Source organism: Homalodisca vitripennis, chromosome 4 (genome assembly GCF_021130785.1).
Source record: "Homalodisca vitripennis isolate AUS2020 chromosome 4, UT_GWSS_2.1, whole genome shotgun sequence".
Classification (NCBI taxonomy): domain Eukaryota; kingdom Metazoa; phylum Arthropoda; class Insecta; order Hemiptera; family Cicadellidae; genus Homalodisca; species Homalodisca vitripennis.
The window spans coordinates 145,426,574-145,452,769 of record NC_060210.1 but is presented as its reverse complement, the minus strand read 5'-3'; the positions used below and the strand labels follow the sequence as shown (position 1 = coordinate 145,452,769).

General features: G+C 33.8%; 1 protein-coding gene across 3 annotated transcripts in view; it reads left to right on the top strand.

Annotated features, from left to right (window-relative positions):
- LOC124360261 (adenosine kinase 2-like) overlaps positions 1–21,741 on the top strand; it is a 44,681-nt gene extending 22,940 nt beyond the window's left edge. For all 3 annotated transcript variants that reach the window (XM_046813705.1, XM_046813707.1, XM_046813706.1), the window contains exons 5-8: positions 2,795–2,968; positions 10,500–10,650; positions 11,420–11,506; positions 21,585–21,741. In XM_046813705.1, coding sequence (XP_046669661.1) covers positions 2,795–2,968; positions 10,500–10,650; positions 11,420–11,506; positions 21,585–21,730 — 558 coding nt within the window. In that variant the 3' untranslated portion in view covers positions 21,731–21,741. The remainder of the gene's footprint in view (positions 1–2,794; positions 2,969–10,499; positions 10,651–11,419; positions 11,507–21,584) is intronic.
- The last annotated feature ends 4,455 nt before the right edge of the window (positions 21,742–26,196 follow it).

Below are 26,196 nucleotides of genomic sequence, written 5' to 3'. Positions count from 1 at the left end.
ACCATGAATTTATAATTGAACATTTTCAAACTGTTTCACATATTATCAATAACTTTACTATGTCAACAATAAATTCTATTTCACAACTTCTTTATTTGTTGATGACCATTTAAAAGTTTAAATAAATCTACCTTCTTATATAAAAAATAGTAATAATTTTTTGCACTTTTTGAAAAATGTAACTCAACCTCTTTTTAAAATACTAAATTAGTAACAATTGGTGTTGTCATTGTACACAAATATTGAACACCAACAAGGAATTGATTCTGTTAAATATTATTCAAGCGAACTCCCCAAAAATACTGTACTGTCAGCGAGATTTTCTTTTAACTTTAATACATTTCATTTTAACTATAAATTGCCTTAGGTTTCAACATAACACTTATCTATAGCAAAAAGGGACAGCCTTGATAACAAGAATGACTCCTTGTACCTACAATCTTGTCATGGGTAAGTTTGAACACGATTTTGTAGAAAACCAACCATAGAAACCCTTTTTCTAGGGACCGTTACATTGACGATATCTTCATGATATGGACATATAGTAACAAAGATTTACAAAATTTTATATAATCACTGAACACTCTCTGCAACCTAAAGTTTATGTGGGAGATATGTGGTTCATATGTGAGTTTTCTGGATATAGATATTTTTATTAGAAACCACAAGTTGAAAACTAAAATCAATATTAAAAAAACTAACACATTTCAGTGGCTACATTATGACAGTTTTATTTTTTCCCATGTCAAAAAATCCGTTTCAAGGACTTTTAACAAAAAGAATCCAAAATTTATTCAGTGAAAAATGTCAAAATATATTGATAACTTATTATCTGCATTTTCTAACAGGAGTTATCCTCGAATTTTCTAAACAACAAAATAGAACACTAAATCACTATCTTGTATTTTAAGAAATAAAACTACATTTTTATAATGATGATCCAAAGTTTTTAACGAAATACCACCCATGACTTTATAAAAATAACAATATTCTTCTAGTAGCATACAGTTTATTGACATCTCTGCTCAAGAACATTTTCAAACATATTCGAAAAATAAGATTTAGAAAACCACCAATTTTTAAAGACATCTTAGCTATCCAAAATTACCTGAACACAAAAGTACAAAGAACAAAAAACATAACAGTTGAATGGCCAGATATTTAGTATGAAACATGTGCTCTACCTAAACAACATTTATAAGTAGTTCTACACAAAAATTGTACAGAATGTTTGAAAACATCCTGTGAATAAAAAAAATTATTGTTTATCAAATTCAAAGCAAGATGTACCCTAAGGCAACATTGGCTCAACAATAAATTCTCTGATGCGACACAGGTATGCATATAAACATAAAAAGACAGAGCAACCTGTATTGGCACATTGCTCAAAATATAATTTCAATTTCAAAGACACATATTCAGTGAAATCAATTGAAAAAATATAACAAAATTTATTAAGTACAAACAACCTAAGAACCATGGAACAAGCACATCAGCTCGTCGCCAAATCAAAATTTCCAAGTGACATAAAATTTAATTGATCAAATCATATTTTTTTTCTCTTAGCACAAGAAGCTTATAAATTGTACTTATTCCTATAAGGACCTTAGCACTGCTTCCGGAGTGACATGATATTCAGGATAGGTAAGGTTAGAGAGTAAGGGCCACCTCCTATCGAGATCTATAAGGAAGAATTAGGGCACTAATCTCAAAGTCACGTCCTTGCGGAAGAATGGAAGGCCAGCTCTGAACCAGCCTCTCCAGTCAAATCAGGCAGGGGGTGGCACACCGTTGTTGAGGCTAGCAAGAACATCTGATACTTAGGGAACGAACCCCACCAATTCCAACAGTCATCTCCTGCAGTAGACTAGACCTATTGAACTACCCTTGCACCCGAGAATCTCGACATTTGCGATTAGTGATGTACAGCTCCTGGACATCTATAAGGTTTCCCAGATTTAAGTGACAGATCGGTATTTGCTGTGCCCAGTGTTAGGTTCAACTGGAAGATATAAACCAGCTAGAGATGATCTCGGCTGGGTGAAATCAAATCACATGTTAAGAATCCTTCCTCATTTATGTGGTTATTTTGATTTTCTGCGTTGATGTTCTACGTTTATTATGTTATTAAAGTCCTATTTATAATTTATAATATTTGGTTGGGTTTCCTGAAGATGGTTTAAACCAAAAATATAGAAATTGTTTATTAATATCTTCCTATTTCTTATTTTGAAGTTTTATATATACACATATACCTATATATATATATATATATATATATATATATATATATATATCTCGGGTATTCCATAACATAACTCAAAATTGACACATTTCTTAAAATTGTAATTTCAAACAACACTTATTCTTATTTATTTTTGATAACTCTTTAACGTTATCAAAGTTTCCAAGTGAACTGTTTTAAGGGAATATATTGCACACATTGAGAGTTGTTGTTTCATCAGTGCTGTGCAAATGAAACATCTAAACTAATAATGCATCTTCAGTTTGACATATAAAAATGATGGCCAAATGTGAAATCTACCTCTCTTCTGACTAAGTCGGAATGGATATTTAAATTGATGTTAATCAACCTTATTAACACAGACTTCTCGAAGCTATTGTTGTATCCTATTTTGAAGTTGAATCAGCGCTGTTTTACATTTGTGACTTAAGATATTCGTAAATCAAACTATAGACTGGTCAAGAAATTACTTATTCACATGAAATTCAACAGGTGAGTCAATTGTAATAAATATATTTTGTGATATTGAGTACATTTTTGTGTTTGCAGGGATTTTTCTTACCAGTCAGTGTGGAATCAGTACTATATGCTGCGCAATGCGTACACAATAGGAGTACAGGAACATTTGCTATGAATTTGAGTGCCTCATATATAGCTGAACGGTACTTGACGGAATGGACCAGAGTGATGCCTTACATTGATCTTTTATTTGGGAATGAAACGGTAAGCTGCAAGTAAGTGTTTTGTTACATTATTAACTTTATTGATAGTTACTAAGTCAATGTTTGAGATAATTTGGTTCATTATTAATTGTTGACAGCTATAACATTTTTCAACTTATCATTTATTGCAAATAAAGTGACCAGCTCTTCTTCATAGTACGAGTATGTCAGTCAGTGAGGAAGAACAGGTGCACAGTAACAGTTGGACTCTGGTTTTATGTATATAGGTTGAATGCAGCTAACAAGTTAAATATCTCTTCAAATATTTTAATCAAGACAAAGCCCTCTCTAAGATAAGTAATTATGGCTAGTTAGACAGTGAGACTAAATATATGAATATTGTGCTTGATAAAACACTGACTTGGAATTCGCATTTCAAGTGTATGCTGCAGTATACAATGTATGCCTTCACACTAGCGGACAGTTTATTTACCAATGATTATGTGTGGTTGCCTTTTTTGGTGGCCTATGGTGGAGCAGAAGGCAGCGATAACTGGACTCTTGGTAATTTTGTGTCTTACTTTCCTCATAGCAGCTCTTGAAACCTTGTATGGGCTGCCTCACCCTTCAAATGCAAGTGGAAGGGAGGACATTGCCATAATACTTCTTCAAGGAATAACCCAAGTTTCCTGTATTATTCAACTTTTAAATGTTTCTAAAGTTTATAGTTAAGTTTAAAATATGAAGTTAATGAATTTTCAGGATGTTATTGTAAGTAACAATACTCCAATAGAGTTAAATCTGTTAAAATAAAAAATTAATCTCAGGATATATTTTTGACTTTTTAATATTTTTTCTAATTTGGTTGAGCCACCCCACACAGCTAATCCATAACACATAACACTTTTGCGGCATCCACGATACATGTCCATGAGTATATCTCTGCCGCATAATTTTAATATGTATGGATTATTAATGTCAAGAGTTGAGGCTTTGCAGAAGTTTATCAATATGTAGTCTCCACGACAATGCTGTGTCAACAGCAACTTCAAAAAAAGGTACTGCTGTCTCACTCTGAACCACCACTATTTCATCAACAGCCATGTTTTTTTGGGTTGTTAATTAAATTTTAAACTAGTGAAAGTTCAGAGCAAATTGGAGGGCGGATACAGTCCAATTAATACGCCATCATCACTGATAGTGACACCAAATCATTTGTGAACACTAAAATTAATTAGTAAGGAAAAGATTAAATAACTTTGTATTGGAGTAAACTTAAATAGTTAAATAATTGTAACAATTATAAAAGATATTCGTATATTATAAACAGTATAAACTGGAGGTACTAAATTTTAATTCTATTATAGAAAGTGAAAGGGATCTACTTCCATTATTCCCCACTCTTGACTTCATCATCTTTCTGAACTTTTGGCCCTCTCACTATTCACATCTTAGTATGAGAGCTCATGCAAAATATCAAATTTTTTATATTTATTGGATTTTAGTAAAATATTGAACAAATAAGTGGATATTTCTATAATGTAATGTAAGAAAAAAATTTGCTTATAGTAAGTTATATTTCTAAAGTAAATTATAATAATAGTGGTGAAATTGAGCGACCACGAGTTGAGTAAATGTAACTGAATTAAATAATGAACTAATTGTAATAAGGTGTTTCTTATTACAAAGTGAATGAGTATTAACGCACCTGAAAGTGTGTAATGAAGGTAAAATATTTAACCCTTTTACTGCCGACGTCCGACATATCGGACGTCGGCATTTTTGCCGAAAACGCCAACGTCCGATATGTCGGACGTCTGTTTTTTTTTATTGTTACTGGCTACTGTTATGTTCAAATGCCGAAATATTCGGTATTTTGGTTGTTTAGGAGGAAAGGATAATGAAAGAAGCCATTTGAAGAACTTTGGATTTCTATTTTCGTCGTCTTTGACTAGAATTGACGAACTACCTAGACAGCTGTCAAAACCAGATGATCGGGTTAGATTACTGAAATCTTCGTTCATTGTTGTTGTTTACAATGTTATCGAAAGTTTTTTGAAGTGTTACTTTTGTTGATCAAGGATAAAATGAGTAAAAGAGTTACATCTAACTCTCCTGTGAGTGAGGGAACAATAATTAACAGTCTAATCGATGGTGGTGTACAAGTGCAAGACGAACTGATTTCCTTCAGAATTTGTCAGATTCAGATGCCGAGAACGATTCTGATATTAGTGTTAGGGCTATTGATGACAATCAAAGTGATGTGGATGACACTGATGACGATCCTGACTTTATCTTACCATCAGATAATGAGGAGTTATTAGATAGTGAGGGGGATGTGGCACAGATAAGTTTACCTTCAACTTCCACTGGTAGGCCTAGAGGAGGCCTACCAGTTTTGGGAAAATCCTCATAGTGCAGCTATGTTTCAAGGTAGCACCTTCAAATTTGGTATATGTTCTAAGCAATTGCTCTAGTTTATAATGATATCATGCTCAAAATTTTAGTATAATTTTAAAAATAAATTATCAGATGCCAAACACAATTTTTATTTTTTTATTTATTTTTTATTTACATAATTTTTAAAATTAAATAATGAGTTTGTTTCAAATTAAAATTTCTTTTTATTATTTAAAAAACAGCATTTAAATACGAGTAAATAAAGTAAAAATTCATGCAAATCTAATGAAAAATAAAAAAGATACAGCATTTTTTGTAAATGAATGCACAACAGTGATTTTCCCCCTTGGCAATTTTGACTGGTACGATAAAAAAATGGCCGGCAGTAAAAGGGTTAAATAATCGACAAGAGTACAAAGGTGACTAGGCTATACTAATTTAGATGATTGAACTCTTATAGTACATTCAAATCTTGGATATATTGGACATTGATCACTCTTTCAAATTTGAATCCAACAATTGTGTAACTCATTACACAAGTTTGACACCTTTTTAAAAATTGGCACCACTTACGTCAGGAAATAAACTATACAGAACATGACCCATTATAAATTGGCAACACCAAAGTAGGAGTGCACACATCTCAACCTCGTATACATTGGCTCCACAAATGTAAGGCTATCCAAACTAACACAAATTGACCACCAACATGAGGCTTTCCAAAATTATTCAGTTAACTGTTTTCGTTTTGGACAAATTGAAATACAGCCCATTGTCTTTAATCCGTGTGCTACTTAACTCCGTTATAGCACTAGTAACATGATCTTTCACCATGTCTGAGTTATCGCCCGTCAGTTAGGAGAACAACATCCTCAAGGAGTTGATGCGTTGCAGAAGTTTATCAATATGTGGTCTCCACACAAAGCTGTGTTGTTAACAGTCACCTTAAGAAAATGTAATGCTATCTCACTCTGCAGATGACTACCATGATCTACCACTATTCAATCAATAGCGTGGGTTTTTTTGGATTGTTTATGGAGATAACGACCTTAGTTTTTGACAAATTAAAAACAGCCCAGTGTCTTTAAATCAGTCTTTTAACTCCATTATAGTATGAGAAGTGCAATCTTTCACCATGTCTGAGCTATCTCCAGTCAGCAGTAGAAGATCAACGTCGTCAGCATATATGACATCTTTTGAATCTTTCTTATTGCACCTTAGATTGTCAATATAAATTAAGAAGAGTATTGGTGAAAGAATACAGCCCTATGGGACTCCTCTGTTGACATCTGACCAACACAGCCCTGCACAAGTATAAGTATAAGAGCTCTGTGGGCTTACTATTGACAAACACTGCCTTCAACCTAAAAAGCAATCAATAGCTATGCCTCTAATTCAATATTAAGAGAAGGACTGGATGGTTGATGTAATCATACATCCTGTCGTTGTTTCTGTTATGTGTTGGTCAAATGTGTGTCGTCTTAGGCCACATTGTAACTTAGATTGTTAATATAAATTAAGAAGAGAAAAAGAAGATTGAAAGAATAATTAAATTATTGTGAAAGAATACAGCCCTATGGTATTACTGTGTTAACATCTGACAAACACAGCCATGCATAAGTGTAAGTATAAGTATAAGAGCTCTGTGGGCCTACTATTGACAAACACTGCTTTCAACCTAAAAACCAATCAATGGTTAATAGAAGGAGTGGATGGATAATGCAATCATAAGTTCTGTCATCGTTTCTGTTATGTGTTGGTCGAACAGGGTCGACGGAAATGGATACCCTCACTTTAGTCTCGGACATAAAATACTACATTTGAATTTGATATTTTGTTAATCATGTTTATAAAATATGAATTTCCCAATTGTTATATCTAATTAATTTGAATTTATTCCAGTATAAAGTTGATTTATCTATTTCTCTATTAATTATTTTAACCTTCACATATGATTCGGCATTACAGTTAACAACAAGACTATTTTACTAGAGTTGATTTAGTCTTGTATGCAGCAGTAACCGCCTACTGATTTCCCGCAAACTATTCAAAATTTGCATTGCATATAACTGATCTGTTACAGCTCTGGATAAATCATAGAATACTTCAAGAGTCCTCTGTGACTCCTCCAAGTAACCAAGTGTGTAATTAATGAGCCAACAAGGTGCTGAATGCGTAGAGTTTACCTTTTGAAAGATTTGTTGATCTTGAGAAATGATAGATTTGGCAAGAAGATGAAATGATAGACGTGTGAGATAAACTTTTTCAAATATCTTTTAAATGGAAGGGATTAATATTATGGTATATTGGTCTACAGCTGTTTATAATAGACCAGTTTATGGGATTGCTTGTAGTGGTTTGACCACAGAAAATTTCAATTTTGTAGGAAAAGTTCCAATTTTAAAATATCGATAGATTGATTAAAAATAAGGTCTATTTCAATAGCACAGACCTTTTATGTTTTGTAAACTTTATGGTGATGGATTTCATTCCATCCATAAGAGATTTTGTTTTGTATCGATCATATAATATTTTTATTTTCTGTATATTGGTTGACACAGAATTGATGACTACATAGAGTATTTACATTGCCATAGTCTTTGTAGCCATAAAAATTTCATGTTCATCAGTTAAATTTTCACAACAAACTGATGATAGTAGTAGAATCTATGTATTTTGCTGACATACCTCTTCTGATCTCCATTTTCACAATTCCACAAGTTACTGTAGTATTATTTTGAGAGTTTTTGATTTCTTTACTTTGACAGGTTTTCTTAACAATTTTATTAGTTTTCTTAGAAATATAACATAAGATTTAGAGTATGAATGACCTCTAAACTCTAAAACTTTTTTCTTAGACCTTTTTGAATTTCAAAATATGTTTTCATTCCACACATTAGCTAAGATTTAGTTCTTTCAAATTTCTTTCTTTTTTAAAGTGTTTAGGAAAACAATTATTAAAGAGTTGTAATAATACGCTTGTTAAAGAGTCAAGTCATCCAGAGTCAAGATTTATTATTAAAAACTTGTTCCCAAGACGTTTCTCGTGGTTCTTACAAAGACTAATTTAATAATTTTATTAAAATTTCTTACAATCTTTGTATTTTTTTGGACATGAATGTTTTCCACTGTGTGGCAGTTGGACATGTTGCACATTATAATCTGATAGACCTAATTCAACAGTTTCAGTGTGACAGGATTTTAAATTAGTATAATAAAGTCATTTGCAGTGTTTGATTCACGTGTTATTTGTGTTGCCTTAGTTATATGCGAGGTTAAACCGTGTGAATCTAGTAAGTCAAAGAGATCTCTTTTAGTATCGGTGTCAGTTAGGGCATCTATATTGAAATCACTGCATATTAACACGTCTTTCTTTTCTTGTGTCCTATGATAGTGACTGCTATACATGTTCAAAGTAACAAGATAATTCAATGGTCTAGACTGAAGGTGGGCAGTATAGAGCTTCTACAACCTGTGGTCACGTTCTCGTGAGCCCCAAAACCTCTACTGCCGTGCATTCTATCATTTTTTCAGTTAACAGCAATAAGGTATCTTGTTGTTTACCTGCTGATAGAGCCAGTTTACTGCTATCAAGACTGCTCCTCATGTCCCTGCTAATGTCCATAAAATGAAATATCCTGAAATCCATCAAGGTGGTTTAAAATGTGCTATCTTCGCATTTGTTATCACAAGGCAATGTTCACTGTCATAAAGAAGACTGATTTCTCTATTTAAATAATCTAAGTGTAGCAGTAATTGATCTATTTTGTTTATTATAATTCGAACATTAATTATGTAGCAGCCATGACACGTGGATTATAATTTATATAAAAAATGTGAAGCCTTGCAAGTATTAGATGTGGATGTTTAATAAGGTCTCTCGTTCACCACTCTTCTGGTGCTTCCACTGAATTTGAATAATTAGACTGAGACTTCTCAGGAGATGCAGATGGCAACTCCATCAGTGAGGCAGCATCGCCAAGTGTCAATCCCCCATTCACTGACACATAAGCGTCCATGGCTCATACACTTGAGTACAGCTGGGTCTCGCTGGACTGCCTGGTCGATAGTCCGGACTGTTGAAAATGAGGAGATCCTCTTCCATATCTTCTACGATGAAAATTCCTGGTTTTTAAGTCTATTTCAGATTGTTCCTGGAAGTTTTCTCATTACGAACTATGATGTCAATCACAGCACTAGTACTGCAGTGTAACTGTACAATATATTTTTTAAAGAAATGAGGGATAATTTTGTACCTAGTAAATCCCATCGAGGAACTAATGGGAACATATTAGTCTTTTAAACCCTTACTTTAAAGTCTAGAGGAATTCCCGAAAAACTGTAGTATGTTTTATTTCAGTAGGTTTACCATAATATGTTTTCTTCACATAGCATAGCTCTGGTGGAAAGGTTAGTTCAATATAAATGTTGAATTTAGCTCCAGTTCACCTTCCTCTTTTGTAGCATTTGAAACCCGACATTGTCACAGACTTGACAGTGAATATTATACAGTTAAGCTCCAGTTCATCTTTATTTTATTATTAACTCAACAATATGTACTAAAACAACTCTTCCCTCTATAGCTACATTATGTGTAGAAAACGCTTTGATATCACATCTAAAACACCATAGTGCACCTGATGAGACAATGAGAATACCTCTTCACCTAGATTACACTATGTTTTGTTATCTATGTGTCTTTGATGTCAAAAAGACGTAAGAAGTTCATTTTGAGCTTCTTCGTCACCAACTGTTTTTTTTATCTCTTCAGATGAACATGACTCCAGATTCAAAGAGTCAAGTCTGTGACAGCATCAGATTTCAGATGCTGCAATAAGAGGAAGGTAGATTTGGTCTAAATTGACATTCACATGTCCATATTCTGCAGCTCTATGGTAATTATAATTGTATGTTTCACTCCTATTGTTTTATATAGTTATTTTCTTAAGATACTTTTAAAGTAAGTTGCCAGTTAGTTTTTAGTCACACTTTTAATAGCATATAAAATAGAATATAGAAGTCAATATTCTAAATCTGTGTTTTGTATCTCCCAGCTCTCATTCCAATGCCTCCGTTACCTGTCCCCTCCATATTTCAATCTTTCTCCTTAAAAATACACATTAACTGGAATAATTAATTTACAGATATTATTTATGTGTAATGTAATTAATAAACTCTCTACTTTGTTGTAGGAAGCTCGAGTATTTGCTAAGGAACTTAAATTTAAACAAGTGAAAGATCTACATGAAATAGCCCTGGAGTTGAGTCATATGCCTAAACTCCGGCCTCAACAAAGGATAGTAGTCTTAACTCAAGGCTGTGATCCAGTCATTGTTGCAAAAGGTAATTTTTACAGGCACAATTTGATAGAGTTTTTTTGTATCACCATCCTTATAATAATAATGATAAGTTGATTTAAAACATTAATGGTCTTAAAATCACTTTCATATCCAATATTTAACACCTTCTCCTTGGATTGAAAATTTTTTCCACATAGAGTCTTTTTATGGGGTTTAAAGTAAATTGAAGTCTGATGTCAAGATCGGAGCTGTACGAGTGATGTGGAAGAATCTCTCACCCCAGTTTCTTATGTTTCCTTTGCTGTGTGTTGGTACACGTCATGATGTAAAATCACAGCTTTCAGTCTACCAGTCAAAGAGTCCTTGACATTTCATTCAAATAGCAGCTCTTATTTTATTTGTGAATATCTTAGAGATAGTCGTAATAAATAAGCCCAGACAACACCACAGTACTGCAATCACACTGAATCAGACTTGAATTTCTTTTATAGAACCTGTATGTGTCCATTAACAGCTTTGCTGCTCAGACTGTAGTACAAAATTGTGTATTTATGTTTTATCTCATGTTACAAAACTACTGATGGTTTTTTTTCAATTGTAGACTGAATTTGAAGTCTGGTTCCTTTGTAGGTGTCTATAAGTTGGAAATTTACATCATGTAAGTTGTGTTTCTGTATTGTATAATGTCTGCTTATTGTTTTACAGTTGTGGGATGATGTTAAGACTATTGTTTTTTTTTAACAATAGTTTTTAGTTTAATAATGTGGTATCATTCTTTTCAATGCTTACTGTTAGTTTATATTTGTTTTTAGACGGAGTGACAAAAGAGTATCCGGTTATACAACTTAGTCCTGAAAAAGTAATAGATACAACTGGAGCTGGAGATGCATTTGTTGGAGGTATAGTAATTTTGAATTTCTTAAATAATAACCCAGTGGTTTAATTTTCAAATACTATCTATTTCAAATTGCCCAAAATCCTGATTTTACAGAGTAATGGAATTACTGCAGGTAATATGAAATCCAAATTAGTGCAAAAAAAGTACAAATATAGTACAAAACACTTGTCTTAAAACCAGTTATTTAGATTATAATATATACATTTATTTTACTGCCGAACAGATTTAATATGTTTTTACTGTAAATTTGAACTTTTTAAATTATTTATTTGCATAAGTTTAAAAATTCCATGTAATTATCATGAAAAAGGTTTTGTTTGTAAAAATAAAATTAATTTTTTAAGGATAACACTATTATTACTGCACTTGTAAAATAAATTCATTTTAAAATGTCATAAGAGTTAATGTACAAGGGCTATCCAGAAAACAGATTACATTTAGCTTTGTAGCCACTAGGGGCAGAACTAATAGTAGTGCATTAGGTTTAAAAATGGCTGAACTATTGTGCATAATTACAAACAAAGTGAACGACCAAACATTGTGACCAATGAAATTGTCATCTAATCGATGAGAAGATTAAAGACCGCTGATTCACAATAACAAAATTCTCACTTATTTTTCTTCAGATTTCAAGGAGTTTATTACACGAAAGTGTTACACTGAATTTGGGTTACCTTAATTTTATGTAAGATGGGTACGGAAAATCCTAATAGAAACCTATAATAATGAGTGCATGGCTGCTTCATTGACATGTTTGGACACGTAAAAGGTGGTAACTTTCTGCTTGATCAAATTATTACAGGGGATGAGTCTTAGGTAAAAGACGTGAATTGTGAAACCAAATTACAGTCTATGGAGTGGGGGCACACACACTTTCCCAAAAAACCAAGGAAATGCATGCAAACATTGTCAGCACGGAATATTATGGGAAAATTGTTTTTTGGAACAGGAAACAAATTCTTTTTTACAACTTGACACAATCATTAATTTTGCGAGGTATTGGGAAACCTTGCAAAAATTAAGAAGAGCAATTCAAAACAAGTGCAGAGGAAAGTTAAGTTTGAAAATTTAGTTTTTACACGACAATGCCCAACCACACACAGCAAATCAGACTCGAAAAGTCCTAGATGCTTATAAGTGGAAGGTGTTTCCTTATCCGCTTTATACAGTCCCGATCTTGCACCCAGTGACTACCACCTGTTTCCTGCAATGAAAACCGGGCTTGTGACATAGCGCATTGATGACGACGTGGAACTGTAGGAGGGTGTGACTACCTGGTTTAAGTCTCAGGCAGCAGAATTTTCAACGCAAGAATTTCGAAGTTCACCACTATGATAAGTGCTTAAATTTGTATGGTGACTGTTGCAAAATAGTATTTCAGTGTCACTCTCAAATATATATAATACAATTTTTTTTCTGGTACCATGTTTTTGTTTGCATCAAAACGTTATCTACTTTCTGGATAGCCCTCATATACATTTCAGTATCCATAAATAGATGTGCGTAGTCATTTTATCACGTTATAGGTCTTTAGATGTGTAAGATGAACAGTCTCTAGCATTCGTGTAACTTCATTCAATGAATACTGTGTTTGAGTTTTGTTCCTATTTTTATACATACATGCCTGTTTTTGGTATACATATAAATGTATATGTTTTACTTTATTCTTGCACAACCTTTTCATATAATTTGTTTTGTAATGAAAGAATAAACAGATGAGTTAAGCAAACTGAAAGTAACAGGATCATACATTCTAGAAGCTCTTTTCTTTAATTAAAACAATAAAGAATTATTTATAAATTTGAAAACAAACATCCCAATAACATACTTTTTATTTTTGTGAGGCCGTTCATGTTCAAGGAACACATGTGGGTCTGATAATATGTTTCTTGAACACAAATGGTCTCACAAAAATAAAAAGTATATTATTGGAGTGTTTTGCTTTCAAATTTATAACAAGACCATAACCTACAGGTAACTCGACACATGTACCATTCATTATCATTAGTGCATTGGTTATCATCACAGTCAAAGCTGATAACAAAATATTGTATGTCAAAAAACATTAATCATATTGTGACGTAGACCTATCTAACTCCGCAGATCAACCCTAACCGACACATCACGGCCATTGTGACGTAACAAAAAAAAGCGCGAACCCGACCTAATGACCCGACCGGGGAAGGCAGGGCTCTCACATAGGACCCCTGGTGTGGCTCCTCGCTGTCGTCTACATCCGCACCTCGCACCACACTCCACACTGACGCTGCTGTCCACTCGTTCTTCGCACTCCATCCCTCCTCTCGTGGCCCCGACGATGGGAGGGGGGTACCCATCGTCACACACCCCCACGTAGATCTCTTCTACACACCCCCAGGGTTTAATTTCTTCTCCAGCATCACAGGGTAGAGGGGGCATTATTAGGGACCTGGAACCTCCAATCGTAGAGAACGCTGTCGCCAGGTCGCTGAATCACAAACACTAGGCTGTTTAGGCCCTGAGGAGCTACAGTCCATAGTTGGCTCTACACCTTGGTAGACCGGTTTAGGTCAATGAGTCCTAATTTAAAAACAAAATAATTTTTTAGTATGAGAGCCCTAATCTACCCTACAGTTATCAAATGAGTGTGGTTGCCATTACGGTTTCTTAACAGCTAACCGAATAACAGATGGTCTTTCGGTATCAATACAAGTTGTGCAAAGCTATTTATGTAAAACCGATAACTATTAACCTACAAACCCTTATCAAATGCAAAGTGAATATAATTATATAATATATAAATAATAGTAACAAACCATATATCATTGATAACAAAATAATACAATGATTAATCAATAAAACATGAATATTTCAAAAATTAACATAAATGATTGGTTAGATTTATATAATTAGCCTTATTATAACATTTTGATGTAACTACAAATACATTGTTCAGCCCAGTTGCACGTTTATTTAGCTCTGTAATATTAGCATTGTAATATGTTCAAAGTTTTCAAGCTGGAATTGAGCACTGTTCCCTCGCCTGGTTCAGTTCCTTGGGTCAGGGTGGCGAACTCCTGGGGTAGGTTGGCCAAAATCTGACGTTGTAGAGAATCCCTTTCCTTTTCTACTTCAGGGAGTTTTGCTTCAGTTTCCCCTAAACGCTCCTGAGTTTCCCTTAAACTTTCCATAAGCTTATCCCTTTCGTCCAACATAGAAAACCATAAGCTGTTCAAAATTTGCATCTTCCTCCCGAAAATTGAGAACTTCTCGGACTAATACTATCCTCTGATATAGTAGGCATCACATCACACATCATATTTCCACATTTTTACAGATTTATGTACTTATACACAGTGGTAATTAAAATACGATAAGAGGAGGCAGGCCAGCTAGCCTACAATCACAATCTTAGCTCACTGAATCACTACACATTATCACTTAGCGACCCGTTCAACTGCCCGAATTTCGCACTAATATATACACTAATTTCGACGAAGATCTAACTAGTACGTAATCACAATTTGCTACTTTAGTAGTCATAGTTATTGCAAAGAAACCCGACACACCTAAGGACAGACGACTATCGCAACCCTACTACTACTCCTCTCCGCCTATTAAACCGTGAATACCATAAATACCACAAATTTCTTAATTAGGGCAAAAATTTGACTTACACACACTAAAACTACTTAAATTACCAAGAAAAACATGGAAATTCAAAACTGTTATTAATCTAATTTTAGGTCTTGTCGGGTTGAAATATCTTTTTAATACACTCTTCCTTACCTCATTACTATACTCCATCTGGCCAAGGCGTCCTTTACTGATCCGATCTTACTAATTTAACCTAAGGTTGGTCTCCAGAAAAGGAAAAACAAATATACGTACAGCACCTCTTACCACCCATGTGTCCTCGGTCCTTACGTGGGTCTAGTTAACACGGCGCCTCCACCAAATTTGTGGCGTAGCGACCGCCACAGGGGGGTGAAAGTTTGACTCACTTGGCTGGTGTGCTGAGGTCCACCTCAACACGGCGGGTGATGACCGAAGGGAGGAGGGGTGTTGTGGAAGGAACAAACACTTCAACTGCTGTATAACCGATGTTTAATACAAATGTATGCCATTTTCAGGTACATTAAAGTGACATGTTTTTCTTAAATTAAACTAATAAATATATTACTCTGCTTAATTTTTTTACAAACAACATCAATATGTTACATTCCAACTTAGCCTAGAATCAATTATGCAATCCGAGTAAGACCACAGAAGTATCACAGCCCTCAGGAATATTATTTACAGATTTAAGGGTAACATACAAGTGCTTGGTTTTGTCAGAATTTAAAAAGAAACCATTGGCATCAAACTAGGAGATTGCCTGTGTCAATGGAATTATTTACAGATGTAGCTAAGGGTGTTATGTCATTTGAGTTATTACGATTTAACAAGGTATTATCATCAGCATACATAGTAATGTGGACAGGGAATATTACTACTTAGGTCATTAATCATTACCAAAAAAAGTGCAGGCCCCAATACAGAGCCCTGAGGTACGCCAGCTGTTACATAAGCAGTATGAGAGGATTCATCACCTATATGTACAATTTGTCTACGATTTTCGAAGTATGATTTGAATATAGCTAGTTCTTTACCATGAAATCCATAGTACTCTAATTTCTTCAACAATATAACATGCTTTAACCACATCAAAAGCTTTGGTCAGGTCACAAAGCGTGACGAGCATCGCAAGCATCTTCGAAAGTTAGTAATAAATGGCCTACTAAGGTATCAACAGCTTGAGCAGTAGATCTGCCAGTTCGAAAACCATATTGATCATTACAGAAAATATTATTAGTTTCAAAATATTTACATACCTGTTTTTTAAGTACTTTCTCAAATATTTTTCCTATAACAGGGATACAAGATATAGGCCTATAATAGCTATTTGGCAGATGGTGCTCTCCTTTCTTATATACAGGTACAACTCTTGAGATTTTAAGACAATCAGGAAATACCCCTTCTTCTATACAACGATTTATACAATAAGACAGAGGATAAGCTATAAATTCACTCACATTTTTAATTAAATCACTAGATAGGCCATACATATCCTTCGATGAGGATTTATTCAATGATAATATTAACCCATGCACATCTTCAGTTGACACAGGAAAGAACTCACAGCAGGCACTTAGGCCTTAAGCTGCCAGCATTTTCTAAATAGGCAAGAGAGCTATTCACTGACACACTTACTTTGGTACTTATTTCTTTGACCGAAGAGATTGAAGAAGCTGTTGAAGTCATCAGGGGAGATGTCAGGAGCTTTACCGCAGCTAGTAGTCCTCTTCTGGGCTTTATTAATAACAGTCCACGCAGCCTTGCACTTATTCGTTGACCCTTCAATAAAGTTCTCATTACTATGTTTCTTTGCTTCCCTTAAAGCACATCTGCCAAGTTTGTTTAAATCCTTATTATAGTTATCAATTAAATTAAGACCCGTTTCATAGAAGCTCGCTGCCTTCTTCAGTAACCATTTCACTTCTTTGTTACAATTGAAGTCGTGACAATCCACCAACGTGATGATTGTGATGCCAGAAAATATCAAAACGCTTGTTGCAAGGTCAGGCTATAGGGTTAGTGGTTTGAAACTTCCCAGACAAAAGAATGTAATGAAGTTTGGGTCTAACCTGCAGTGTGAGATCATAAAGACTCAACAAGAACACAGTTTCTTAAATTTTTAAAAATTATTTTCTTTATAGTACTGACTTACACACGTGAGAAATTGGTTTAAGAAAGTAATTATTATGAAGATTCTGTTCTCAAAAGTGTTCTTTTCGACTGAAGGCACCAAATCGGTCGTGATAAAAGACATTGAAGCTTACGTCATAATGTTTTATGGCCACTTACACACCTTGCCGTCTTTCACTCATGATACTAGCACCATAAACTTTGTAAATGTCTGCCGCAGACAGGTTTCTTGCAGAGAAACCCTGTATCACTGGCAAAACCATACACAGGGGGGATTCGATAATATAGAGATAATTAAAAATGTAGAACATAGAACAGATCATTCAGGTTAGCTACAGAGCTGTAATTGAGCACTTGTTGATCCCAATGGTTGTTGGAAAGCAACACAAGCGCTCATTGTAGCTCTTGCACAATTCTACTCCCGTATTACAACAAAATAAACATGCCTAGTACGTCAAATTCTTGTAATGAAGCGATTGATTTGAAAGTGGACAAAATGAACACATGATGTTGCATGAATCTTGACCTTAGATTTTAAGTGATGTAGATTACACTCATAGCAGTCAAACTTCGTACTCTCCATACGTTCAAAACTTTTCATTGAACCTGTGAACTGCTTTGGCTCGCCATTTCTAGTTCAGTTACTTAATAAATAGCTATGCCTTAACCCTATAAGTGGCGGTCATTTTTTTGTCTCAGTGGGCAGGCCGTTTTCGGGTAAATTGCCGTGATCGTTAAACTTATTTTTAGAAAATATCGTCTAAGTGATAACCTAGCAACATTATATATTTTTGTTTTCCTTACGAACTATAGAATAAGAATAAATATAATATTTGGTTCCTTACCTTTATTTTCAGATGAATATCATTGTAGATGTGTGAAGATTTTCTTTTAGAAAAAATAATTTTTGAGTTCTACTGTCCGTCACTTTGAAACTACTGGAGCTACAAAATAATGTCAAATTCACAGAATATACACAATTTTTATTCTAAACAAATTACTTCTCTTCCTATACATTTTTTTCTATTTACAAGAACAAAAAAGTTTTTTATATGGGAAAAAATTAAATCTATGTACAAACTAGTTTTTTTTACTCCGAGTCAGTAGAAGGGGCTTGTCTTTTCCTCCCAGTAGTTTAGGGCCTATAATAGTGGCTTAGTTTGTCATAGCACAGTGGATGAATGCCACAGTTGCAGCCTGGGCACCAGTATACACTTTTCTTTCTTTTTACTGTAGGGTCTTTTTGCGCAAATTATGCAAACCCTTTCTTTTTTTCCTTCTAAATGAACAATTGCATGTTTTTTCCTAGGGCCTCTGCTTGGTGTGGACCTACAACCAAAGTGTCAGGAATGGTTTCTTTTCTTACTAATTCTTGAACCACTGAATCTACAAAATCATCTCTTGCCATTAGGCTTGTCTGAGTTTTGGAAATACAATATGTAGGGAACATCGCGATGTCAAGCATATTGAAAAATATCTGTTTCCAATACTTCTTGCTTTGTCTTGCGCAAGAAAGGTGATAAATACTCTTGTTACTGCTGTCCACAGCGTCCATTTTTAAGTTGTATTTATTTATAACAACTGGTTTTACTGCTTGCAGTCCACTTTTGCTGGTAATTAATTTATTTTCAGCGTGACAGCCAGTTGTTAATAAATATACAGGTTTCCTAGATTTTGTTTGTATTTTACAAGCAAAATTTCACCTTGCCTATAGTAAATACTTTCTTGCTCCCCCAACTGAAATTCTTACACAATTCTTAAAATTTTTATTTATTGTTCCAGTCAAAAATGTTTTCTTACTTAGTAATTCACGGGCCAGTGGGAGTTTAGTGTAGTAATTATCTGTAAAAACATGATGATATTTATTTAGAAGGTTACAAGAAGTTAAATGGTCAATCACAACTTTTTATGTGAATGAGCCTGGATTTTGTGTTAAAAAGTATTTTCCAGTGTACAATGCCATATTCAAAACATAATTTGTGTTGCTATCACACATCTCAAATTTGTTTATCCCATATCGGGCATGTTTTTTATTCGGCATGTACATTATAAATACACAATGGTTTTTCATAGCTATGGGGGACTCGTCTATTGCAAGATTTTGCCAAGGTACAAAATGCTCTTTTAGTTTTAAATTGAAATAATCATAAAATGTCCTAATTTTATTCCATGGATCAAAATTTGGATCACTACGTTGTATATTTTGAGAGTGGCTTACATGAAACATAGAGCTAATAAGTTGACATTTTCTGAGTCATGTTCTCGGGAAAAAATGGATGGTATCTATTACTTTAGGTACTCCAGTAATCAACTATATTTTTTTGCCTTACTAGTCCGATATTTAGTATCAATGCTATAAAGGTTTTTATTTCACTTTCTGTGAGGTGTACCCATTCTTTCAGCTCAGAAAATCGTCTAAGCTCACAGAATTCCTTTTGTCTCTCATAGTTTTTGCAGCATAAAAGTTTGTTTGTTTATCAGATTCCATAGGTTAGTTGGTCAAGAAAAAGGTAAAAATACTCTATAGGGCTAGAGTTTTCTGGCAGGACAGTCTTTGATTTCCAGGGTTTCTTACACTAAACTCAGTTTCAATATTTCTGTCTGGCTCGCGTTGTGGATGGGAAAGTACTTGGATCCAAGTACGAGGCTGTGGGGGTTGTGAAAGTCTATATACAAGGGGGGTTTCAGAGTCAGATGCACTTGAATCTTCATCACTAAATTGGTTTTCGTCTTCACTGCTTGACGAAAAAATCTCGCAAACGAAACATTATCCGCTATTTCATCAGCGGGCACATCACTTTCCTCGTCAGAACTAAGAGTTTCCTCTTGCAATAATTCAAGAATATCACTAAAAACCAACATTTTCAAGTAACACAAACAACGCGATAAACAATAATAATATACTGGACAATAACAGTACGCAAAGTCGCCAAACAAAACAGTGACGAGACGAGTAGACGGCTGTTCTCTCGTCTGCCGCCAGGTCAAAAGAAAAACTGTTGGGATTCACTTAAGCCAGCAAACATTAGTATACATGAATTACACACTATACTATATGATATTTATAGGAAATTTCATGGAGAATACAATAGTTCAAAACTAGGCCTAAAAATAAGGGACGGTTGCGGAGCAACAGCCTTAAATGTGAAGCGATGGCTGTGACGGCGCTTGCCACTTATAGGTTTAACAAGTTAGCAAGTTTGCAAGCTCAGTCAAGCTGCACCTCAATTATTTGGAACTTGAAACTGATGTAACAACCAGGGATGACAACTTGAACAATCTTTGTAACCTACTGAGGCCAAACCAGAGAGATACCCTTTATTCCACCAGTTTACACTGTTGCATGAACATTCATTGAGTACATATTGGGTAACCACAGCCCTTACTGAAATAAACCACAAATTGAGTGATCTAACAATCTTAACTTTCCCAACATTAATTAGCAACCACAAAAAATGTTATAGAAACAGAGAGAAAAGAGAAACAAGTTCTGTTAAACTTGAAAGGAGTCTTCGTTATCTCATGAAAAATACAATGTGAATGTCCTCATCCACCATTTGTTGATCCTGACTCAAAGTCTACGCTAGGTTTTTACCTCAGAAGCAAACGTCTGAAAAGTATGGTAAATGCAGCTACTCCTAAGATTAACATAGGATAACTTAAAGTACTTTGGTCTTCTTAGATGAGCAACATAGAGCACTTAGGCATAACATAAAGGGCTCCCAAACACTGCTCCCTCCTTCTCCAGATTACCTGTTCGGTGTTGTCAGAAGACTATTTAATTCTGTACTTGAGAAAATTATTAGCAAAAGCTAAAGGTTGGCTCTCAATTCTCAAATCCTACATCCCTGGTCAAGGTCTTTAAAACCAATATTCTTAACAAAACAAGATAAAGCAAAGTAGAAAGCAATGAATTACTATGCATTGTAGCATTGCCCACACAATAAATTTGCACCTGCTACTTCAAAACAATATCAAACTAAACTCTACAAAATTGCTCGACCACTTACTCCTGAAACTGCTGCAAAACTTGAGAATTGTTGATAAATCTCAATCTGGAACCATCAGCTTTGTGTTTTTAGTCCATCTACTTATACATTTGGATAGGTTTTTGTCCATACACAACTCCTATTACAATGTGTATTACAATTGGATGAAAATGAAGAATTGTTTGAAGATTTTGATGAAAACATTTCATTCAGGCGATAATACATTTATTAATAGTGTTTGTTAAAATAAAAGTTACATAAAAAACTAATTACTTGGTTATTATTTACAAGTGTTAAAAATGTTTATTAGTTTAAGTACTTGTTAGAACAGAGGATAAATTAAATTATGGTCAATTGTTTCAGGATTCTTGGCTCAATTTATTCAGAATCGTCCTCTAGAACAGTGCATCTCTTGTGGAATTTGGTGTGCAACGCAAATAGTTCAGCAGCAAGGCTGTTCTTTGGAAGGATTTGTGAAATATGAAACCGTAAACAATAAAAATAAATAAAACTACAGTAATCCGACTTGTCTTTTCTTGTAAGGATAAATTTTAGATATACTTTATTCCATAGATATATACCTGTACAGGTATAACATAATGTGGTCAGAAGTAATTAAAACATTTTATAGTAACCTAAAAGGTCATATATTTTTGTATAGTTTTATATAGCAGTGTGCAAATGATAAAAGTTTCCCAGTGAGCGAGTGTGAGCATATTACAGCAAAGCAAGTACGTTGTTGAAACGAAATATTGTCACAAATATTTTACATTTACTCCAGTCTATTAGATATTATTTTTACTCTATGAATAAAAATGTCACTTATTAAAATCTCTTATGGTTGTACAAAGGTTGTTTGCAAATTTATTCTGCTATTTTCTTGTTGCCATCATGATTACCCATAATAGCAGTGTTAAAAATATTTGCTAACACTCAGTTAAATCATACGGGGGGTGACAGGACACCATCATAGAAGTCAATGTTGCTAATATTAAAATGAAACTTTATGCAAATTTTCATTTGTATAGGTCAGTTTGTTTTCAAGATATTGTTATCAAGACAGATAGACAGAGAGAAATACAAATTTTTCTAGCCCCTCTAGTAATAGGCTTCAGCCCAACAACATCATTTTGTTATAATAAGAAATATACAAATATTAGCATGTCTCCAGGGAGGGTTGACTTTTTGTTGGTTTATACCTTTTAATTGAACCCACCACTGGGTACAGTAAAACCTATGTGTACTTAAATATGGACAATTCTATGGATGACTTGGAGTGGCACATCATTAACCATAAATGTCGAGATATTGGGGAGCAAGAGAAGATAGGACAGGTCTATTCTACTTCAAAGGGTGACTTATTGGATTAGGCTGGCACCCTAATTAAAAGCAGTTACCAACCTGGACTCTTTTTACGACTAATTGCAAAGATATGTGTCTCAGCTTCTTGTAAACTTTTTTTAACCAATTATATGTTTAATTTCATGTAAAATTTAATGTATTTCATACATATCTATAATTGAGGTAAAAATTAAAATTTTATTCCACTGCAAATATGTATCAAATATTTAAAATCTGTTGAAACATCAACATGTTGATAATTTTACTATTAGAATTACAAGCAAAAACTGTTAATATCTGAAGAAAAGAGTATAACCCTTGCAACTCAAGTCATCTTGACAGAGTAAAGAATCAGTGTTGAACTTTTAAAAGGTATTTTTGTTGTCTTACTGTTACTGCCCAGGATGGTGTTGTCTCGGTAGTCTGGTGATTTGTACTTTCAAATGAGCAGGTACTGTCCGTGGCAAATTAAAAAAACCTTGTCCAGTGAAATCTGTGTTAATAATTAAACAAATAGCAATATACAAAATTACAAGCCCAAGATAAGGACTTTCAGAGCTTCAATTAACGTGATCAATGCCGATTTCTGTGAACCACCCAGTCAAGAGTAAATGTTAAGATGGTTATTTAATAACAAATGTTTTCGTATAAGTCTAAAAATTACGTGGTAAAACATTAGCACCTGTATCTATCTTGTATTAAAATTTGGTCTTAATCGAATCTCAAATATCCAAGTTATAAATTTTTTAAAGTTGCAGTTTGGTTGGAAACCACCAAAAACCGATATTGACATAACTGGAAGTTATTATTTTGAAATAATTTTTTAACACATTCACTGCGGATGACAAAATTACCGGCGACAGAAAATGCGGGAATTTTTTGTTGTTTTTTACTTCCCCAAAACGAAGTCAGGATAGCCGAAAGGGTTGTCCAAGGTATCCCGGAAGCTTCGTTGGCCGGAAAGGGTGATGTCATGTCCGTGCCGAGTCTGCTTGTCATTCGCACCGGGTGTCGGTCCCCTTGTTGTATGTGCTTGCAGCTCACTAGGTTTCGGCAAAAACACTTGCGAATTACACGTATAGTACATGAATGACACATAGATAGTACATCAATTACACGTATATATTACATATTAGTTTGAAAAATATACAACATCAAAAACAGTTAACACTCCCCCCTCCCTGAGTTAAAAATTAGAAAAAAAAACTATATACATTCCCACCCACCGCCAAAGACTAAAAACTACTTATTTGTCCTTGTGATACTTATCAAAGCAACTGAGTTCACACAGACCTGGTTCGTCAGGGCACACTGCACAATAGTACACTGTTTCCTTACGCTTGCCTTCTTGGTAGCAAACGCGGCACCTCCGGGTAACTGACTTGCCGTTTCCTTTGCGCTTCGTTAGTTTGGAGAGACGATGCATGCTGTTGCACGTCGGTGTGTGTGATGAGCAGTGGGGCTTCCTTTGGAGGGAGCAGGTCTTCAAGAACACGAAACTCGGAAGTCATACAAGGGACAGTCTATCTGAGTTGTACATGTTGTACAGGTGTAAAAAAAGAATTTACTACAACAACCTGGAGAAAGTGCATTTCATTGCGACTCATTGTCTTCATCAGATGAAAAAATTATCGTCAATAACATTATCGTCTTCCTCCATTATGAGTACATACACTTTACACAGTCAACAGACACTATAATCCACTCACACAATATCGCAAAGCATACACAACAAACGAAAATGGCGAACCGGCGACGAATCACACCAACTGACTCACCGAAACAGGCACACCTCGCAATTAATGTTACAGCCTTCCCGGGCAACTTGCTCAGCTCACACTGAGGCAATATGAAAGCAGCTGCTGTATACCGACCTTGCTCGTCCACCGCCCGGTGGGGGGGGTGGGGGGGGGGGGGGGTGGGGGGGGGGGGGGGTGGGGGGGGGGGGGGGTGGGGGGGGGGGGGGGTGGGGGGGGGGGGGGGTGGGGGGGGGGATGTAAATTTTTTTATTACAAAAAAAATTATATTTCTCTAAAATTACTTATGAATCATTTGGGTTTTAGACAAAAAAAAGTTTAAAAAAAAATTGTAAAAACAAATTTAAAACATCTGTTTTTTCAGTTTGGTTAAAAATGAAGTTAAAAGGGTTAATTGGAATTTTAAAATGAGTTTTTTTTTCTTGGATTTAATTAAATTTTCTTGGTAAAATTCAAAAGGGGTAATGGGCTTTTTGAATTTTCTGGAAAAAAGAATTATTTTGGATTTAGTTAACCATCTAAAAGTAACGAGGGAATTTGAAATTTTTTAATGAATTAAAACCCAAGGGAATCCCATAAGGTTTTCAAATTAAAAAATTTACGTTTTAATACATAGGTGTAAAATCCGGGATATCGGAACAAATAATACAATGCAACGGGAAAACATAAATTTTAAAAATTAATTAAAACCCCAAATGAAAAAAAAAAATATTATATTATTTCCTTAGTAAATTTTGGAAAAAAAAAAAATTTAAACCAAAATTTTAAATTATTTAAAATTTAAGTAGGATATTGGTTTATTTGATTGAAAAATTTTAAATGTGAATTTATCTTAAAAGTAAATAAAATTAATTGTTCTGTTTGAAGTAAAATTAAAATTTAAATTGAAATTTAAAGAAACATTTTGCCTACTGTAAGTTAAAAACCAAATCTCATACGGTCCCTGGGAAATACCAAACCCAAAATTTATGGTTGAATTTTAAATTAAAAATTTTGACCTTTTACAGGAAATTAACCACTTTACTCTTATCCAAAAAAATATTTATAAATTCAAATTTATCAGGAATATTTTGATTAAATGTTTAAATGTGTTCCCACCCTTTTGGGAAGGTAAAAATTTATAAGTTTCCTTAATGTTTCCGGGGAAGAAAAAATCCCAAAGGAATTGGTTTTGAACTAATGAATTTAGGGGTTTTTTTCCTTATTTTTAAAAATTCATTTTAAAAGACTCTAAATTGGACCGGTAAAAATTATGATGAACTTTGGTAACTAAAAATGTTCAAAAATACCGAATAATTTATCTAACCACCCAAATTTTCTATAAAGTATGAATTAAAACATTGAAAATTGTTTTACAAATGGTAAAACTTTTTTAAAATTTTAAAAACCATTCTTTATTTTTTTTTTAAAAATCAATAAAATAAGATTCCATAATTTAGGTTTTGCAAATTTTTAATTCCGGTTTAAAAAAATTTTTGTTTTTTAATTAAATTTAAAAAATAAAATTATTTTAACCATTTTTTCAAAATTAATAATTATTATGTAAATCTAATTTTTAAATATGTTTTATTTTTTAAAATCCTTTAATGGGGTTTGGGGATTTTAATATATTTTTTAAACTTTAAATTTTTTCCAAAAAATAAAAAAAACTTAATTAAAAATAAAACCGGGAAAGACTCCCGGGTGACAAATAAATTTCCAAAAGTAGATAAATTTACAAAATTAAAAAGGAAAAAATTTTTATTTTAAATAAATAAATATATTTTTACAAAAATACGTTACCCCTTATAAATTTTATTTTTTTAAATTATAAATATTAAAAATTTTAAAAAACCCCCAAAAAAACTTCACCACCTCTAAAAATTTAAAACCTAAGA